Source organism: Bactrocera dorsalis, chromosome 5 (genome assembly GCF_023373825.1).
Source record: "Bactrocera dorsalis isolate Fly_Bdor chromosome 5, ASM2337382v1, whole genome shotgun sequence".
NCBI lineage: Eukaryota > Metazoa > Arthropoda > Insecta > Diptera > Tephritidae > Bactrocera > Bactrocera dorsalis.
Genome location: NC_064307.1, coordinates 53411217 through 53415938, shown reverse-complemented (window position 1 = coordinate 53415938; position 4722 = coordinate 53411217). Strand labels below are relative to the sequence as shown.

The window sequence follows — 4722 nt, the reverse complement described above, 5'->3', positions numbered from 1 at the left end:
TCACGATGTATGGCCCTTTGTAATGTGGTTGGAGCTTTCGAGATTCACCAGTGCTAGGAACAGGTGCTGCTAACAGTACTAAGTCACCTTCTGCATACGGCTCTGGTTTGGAGTGTTTCGCATCGAATCTAGCTTTCCATTTAGCTCGGGCGGTTTCTATGTTGCGAGTAGCTTCATCGCGCCGTTTGTTCATCAGTAGCTGTACATCATCATCATGTACAGCAGCTAATACTTTGTTTCCGCTTATGTCACGAAGTGGAAAATCGTATACTAAATCAATAGGAGCATACTTAGTCGTTGAATTTACTTTCGTATTCATTACCCATTGCAATGAACGTAATTGGATGTCCCAATCTCTTGGATTACCGATTGACGGTTTTAAATATGCCAACACTGCTTGGTTGACTCGCTCGGCCAGCCCGTTAGAACGCGGTGTGCGCACTGCCACCTTAACGTGCTGTATGTTGTTGGTATTACAGTATGATGTAAACGTCGTGGATGTGAAAGCTGTCCCACGATCTGTGACTACCCTCTGCGGCAGACCAAAGTACAACGTAAGTTGATTCAATGCTTCTGTTACTGGCTTTGTCTTTGTTGACCTCGTAGGAGTAATAACTGCATATCTGGTTAGAGCGTCTATAATTACCAGAACGTATTCGTACCCGCGTCGGCTCTTCACAAATGGACCCAAGTGATCCATATGCAAAACCTGGAATGGCAACTTTGGGACGTCCATCCCGAACAACTCGGACTGTTTTCGCCCTGGGTGGCGATGGTAGCAACATTCGATACATGATTTAATGTATCCCTTGACGAAATTTCTCATACGAGGAAACCAAAAATGTTTCATCGTCCTCTTCACGGTGCCTTCAACACCTGGATGCCCGCAATCGTCATGGTATAGTTTTACTATTCGCCATCTCATTCCCTTTGGAACAACCAGTGGATAACTATCCTTCATGTTTCGTTTGAATAGTCGGTGATTTTTCAACAAGTATTCTGACTTGATCTGAGCTTGCTGATCAGAGTTTGCTAAACCCCTCAATACGTCAATGATTATCCTCAGCTTGCTGTCTTGCTGCTGCATCACTGACACCCAGTCATCAACTGACAATGCTTGGATGTGACTGCCTTCCTTGTTGACTGTATTCGATAGCTTTTCTGGACCTCGACTCATTGCATCGACATGACACATTGATGTTCCAGCCCGATGTACAATATCGTAGTCATATTCAAGAAGCCTGAGCAACCATCTTGCAACTCGTGGACGCATCGGCGTCGTAAGTTTCGCACATGATATGGCTTGGCAATCGGTGACGACGGTGAAGTGTTTACCCAACAGGAACGTTCGGAATCGTTGACATGCCTCAACAACAGCTAACACTTCTAGTTCGTATGCATGATAATTCTTTTCAGCTTCTGTACAAGCCCTGCTAAAATAAGCCACCGGCTTCAAGTTACCAGTGTCGTTATACTGTAGCAGTATCGCTGTGAGTCCTACGCTCGAAGCATCAGTGTGTAACTCATGTACCTTGGTGACATCATAAATTGTAAGAACCGGTGAGTTCGTGATATGATCGATCAACTTTCGAAAAGCATCTTCGCATGTTATACTCCATACAAAATCAATATTCTTTCTTGTCAATTCAGTGAGCGGCTTAGCAATCAAGGCATACCCACTGACGAACTTACGGAAGAAACCTGTAAGTCCAAGGAAACGACGGACTTCTAGTTGATTACGAGGTACTGGAAAATTCTTGATGGCTCTTGTTTTCATCGCGCCTGGCCGCACGCCACCTTCGTTTACTTCGTGTCCCAAAAATGATACCGCACGTCTCATAAACGTGCACTTCGACAGTCGAAGCGTTAACCCTTCTTGTTCAATTATTTCGAGAAATTCTTTTACGTGCAATAAATTTTCATCTTCGGTGTGACTTGCAATTATAACTTCATCGACGTAGCTGATCACCTTGTTGCTGAGTGGTGCTATCAAGTTCGACATCATCCGTTGAAACGCACACGGAGCATTGCGTAACCCAAACGGCATTCTGGTAAACTCATAATGACCGTTGTGAGTCACAAACGCAGTGAAATATCGTGACTGTTCTTCCAACTCTATCTGATAGTAACCAGACATAAGGTCGAGTGTGGTGAAAAACTTCTTTCCAGCTAACGTAGCCAGCACACCATCTACGGTCGGCATCAACCATGGCTGCTTCTCAGTAACCGCATTGAGCTCACGGAAATCAACGCAAAGCCTATCCTCACCGTTTTACTTTCGCACCAAGACAATAGGAGATGCATATAATGACTTCGATTTCTGAATTATACCTAACTCTAATAATTCATTCACTATCTTTTCCACCACTTGCTGTTTTGGAATAGGTATGCTGTATGGCTTCTTTGCAATTGGCTTTGTAGTCGTTAGTCTAATGTTCATCTTGAACCGTTTAGATCTTCCTAGTTCACACAAGCTTTCCCCAAAACAGTGCCCATACCTTTCCAATAAACAAAATAAATTATTCATTGTTTCCGGTTGTAGATGATTCCCTACATCAACCGCTTTTCTATCGATAGCCATTATACTGCACTTACCACCTTCAATAACTACCTTTCCCTTCGATAGTATATCAATTCCTATTAGTGCATCATATTTCATTATCGAGTCATCGATAATCAATAATTCTACCTCATACACCATTTCATCGAATTTAATCTTCACTAAAATTTTCTCTTTACAGATCAATTCACCACCTGCAAAACCAATTAGCTTCTCCTCACATGATGTATAGCATTTACTACATCTCTTAGCAATTGATCTCTTAAAAAGCGACTTTGAACTACCCGAATCAATCAACGCATTGCAATCAATCTCTTCTTTTCCCAAAATCTTAATACACTTGCGTAATTCTTTTTGTGGTTCTATAATTTGAATTTTATTAACTGTTGCCTCTTCTTCTATACTTGTGTTAACTTCCTCACTCTCTACACTATTCACTCTATCATTTGGAGCTTTTCCATTTTTATGTTGCTTCTTAACGCAATTTCTGGCAATGTGTCCTCTCTCTTTGCATTTAAAACATATCGGACCTACCTCACTTTTTGTTTTGTCTGTTGTAAATTCTTTAACCCGTGCCGAATTCTGCGACACTACTCTTTGTTCTGTGCTACCTACTCTTCTCTTACACATTTGACTCGCTGTCAAATTCGTCAATGATTGCAGTAAATCTGAGCACTTTACAAAATTCATTGCGCTTAACGTACGCTTTACATACTCATCATAGAGACCATTTATTATATACCGAATTATTGACACATCATCGATTTGTTCACGACGACCCACTGCAAGCATTCAATAATAAAACTCTATAACCTTTTCGTCCCGACCTATTCTTGAATTCATTAAACGTATATGCGCATCAGCAGCGTTATACACATATGGAAAATCTATTAGAAATATACTTACAAACTCACTCCACTCTCTAAAAACAGGCTGTGCATCTGCCCATCGCTTGGCAACACCTTTAAGCTTACCCAATACGGCGAAGATAAGCAAAGAGTCATCCCAATTGTACAACTCTCTTAATTGGTCAATTCGTTGTACAAACTGTACAGATGTATAATCGTTGTCACACGGATCATAAACAGGCAAAATTGCTGCGATTTCTTGCAGAGTGTGTCTCTCTCTTGCTCTGTCTACATGTGTTTGCGGCGTCATATTCTGGTGAACTGGTATATTATACAGTGGCGCATGTGCCACTTGTTGTGCTGTTGAACGAATGTGCGTTGACAAACTACCCTGCTGAGTCAGCAGATAGCTTGGCTGCGACGTCGACGTCTGCGCGACGACAACTGCTGCTTTCGGCTGTGTAACGGTCGACGATGCTACTGTGTACTGTACTGGTACCGTTTTTGTTGAAACTGATGTTGCGACTGCGTGCATTACTGGAGGCGACAACTGTAACGTATGTAGCGGCGTATGTGCGTTGTTGTATGGATTTCTTGCATGCACTGACATGTCCGCTTGCGGAACACTTGTCACCAGCGGACGAAGAGCCTCTAGCTGTGCACTTAGGGCTTCCACTACACCATGTAGCTCCCTTACCTGTACTTCCAGCTGTCCCGTGCTCCCGTCATCGTCCTCCTCTGCATCCATACCTGCTGCCTCTTCCAAGACGGCTTCAACAACGGGTGTCACCATGTCATCACTTTCCTCCTGCAAGCGCTTAATTAACTCCGCTTTATTTCCCGACACCTTTAAATCTAGGCGGCGGAGAACCTCTTTAAGCTGCAACATATTGAGTTGCTTCAAATTCATTTCGATCAAATTTAATTTACTTTTCACTTCTAAATGTCTATCCCACTTCTGAGTATCTGTCACCAGACAGATTAGAATGACCGCTGGGCGTCTTCTTTATTTGAACGTCAAAATACAACTGAACTTACATAAAAGGAAAACATAAGCAATCGTAGTTTACAGCACATTGTATGTTAAATGAGAGAATAAATAAAGAGATACATAGATGAGAGAATTACAATACTAAGACTAAAATCTAAGAGTGACATGCTTTAAATCATTAATTTAAAATATTTAAGTTAGTTAACCTTCTTCATTTTACTAAAGTTGACATAAAGCCATAACGGCAGTGCGTTTGGAAGAATTCCGTAATCTTATATTTTATTTATGTATAAAATCGATTTTCTTGTATATGCACGTTTATC

At 41.7% G+C, this 4722-nt stretch overlaps 1 protein-coding gene across 2 annotated transcripts; it reads right to left on the bottom strand.

Moving 5' to 3' along the window:
* Nucleotides 1-2272: 2272 nt before the first annotated feature.
* Nucleotides 2273-4300, bottom strand: LOC125778803 (uncharacterized). 2 transcript variants are annotated; one of them, XM_049458111.1, is made up of 2 exons: nucleotides 4090-4300; nucleotides 2273-4023 (listed from the first exon to the last, which is right to left on the bottom strand). In XM_049458111.1, the coding sequence occupies exon 2, from the start codon at nucleotides 3350-3352 to the stop codon at nucleotides 2273-2275; it is 1080 nt and encodes a 359-aa protein (XP_049314068.1). In that variant the 5' UTR covers nucleotides 3353-4023; nucleotides 4090-4300. The 2 variants fall into 2 exon arrangements, with proteins under 2 accessions (XP_049314068.1, XP_049314069.1); XM_049458112.1 differs by having other exon boundaries at nucleotides 2553-4023.
* Between the last annotated feature and the right edge of the window lie 422 nt (nucleotides 4301-4722).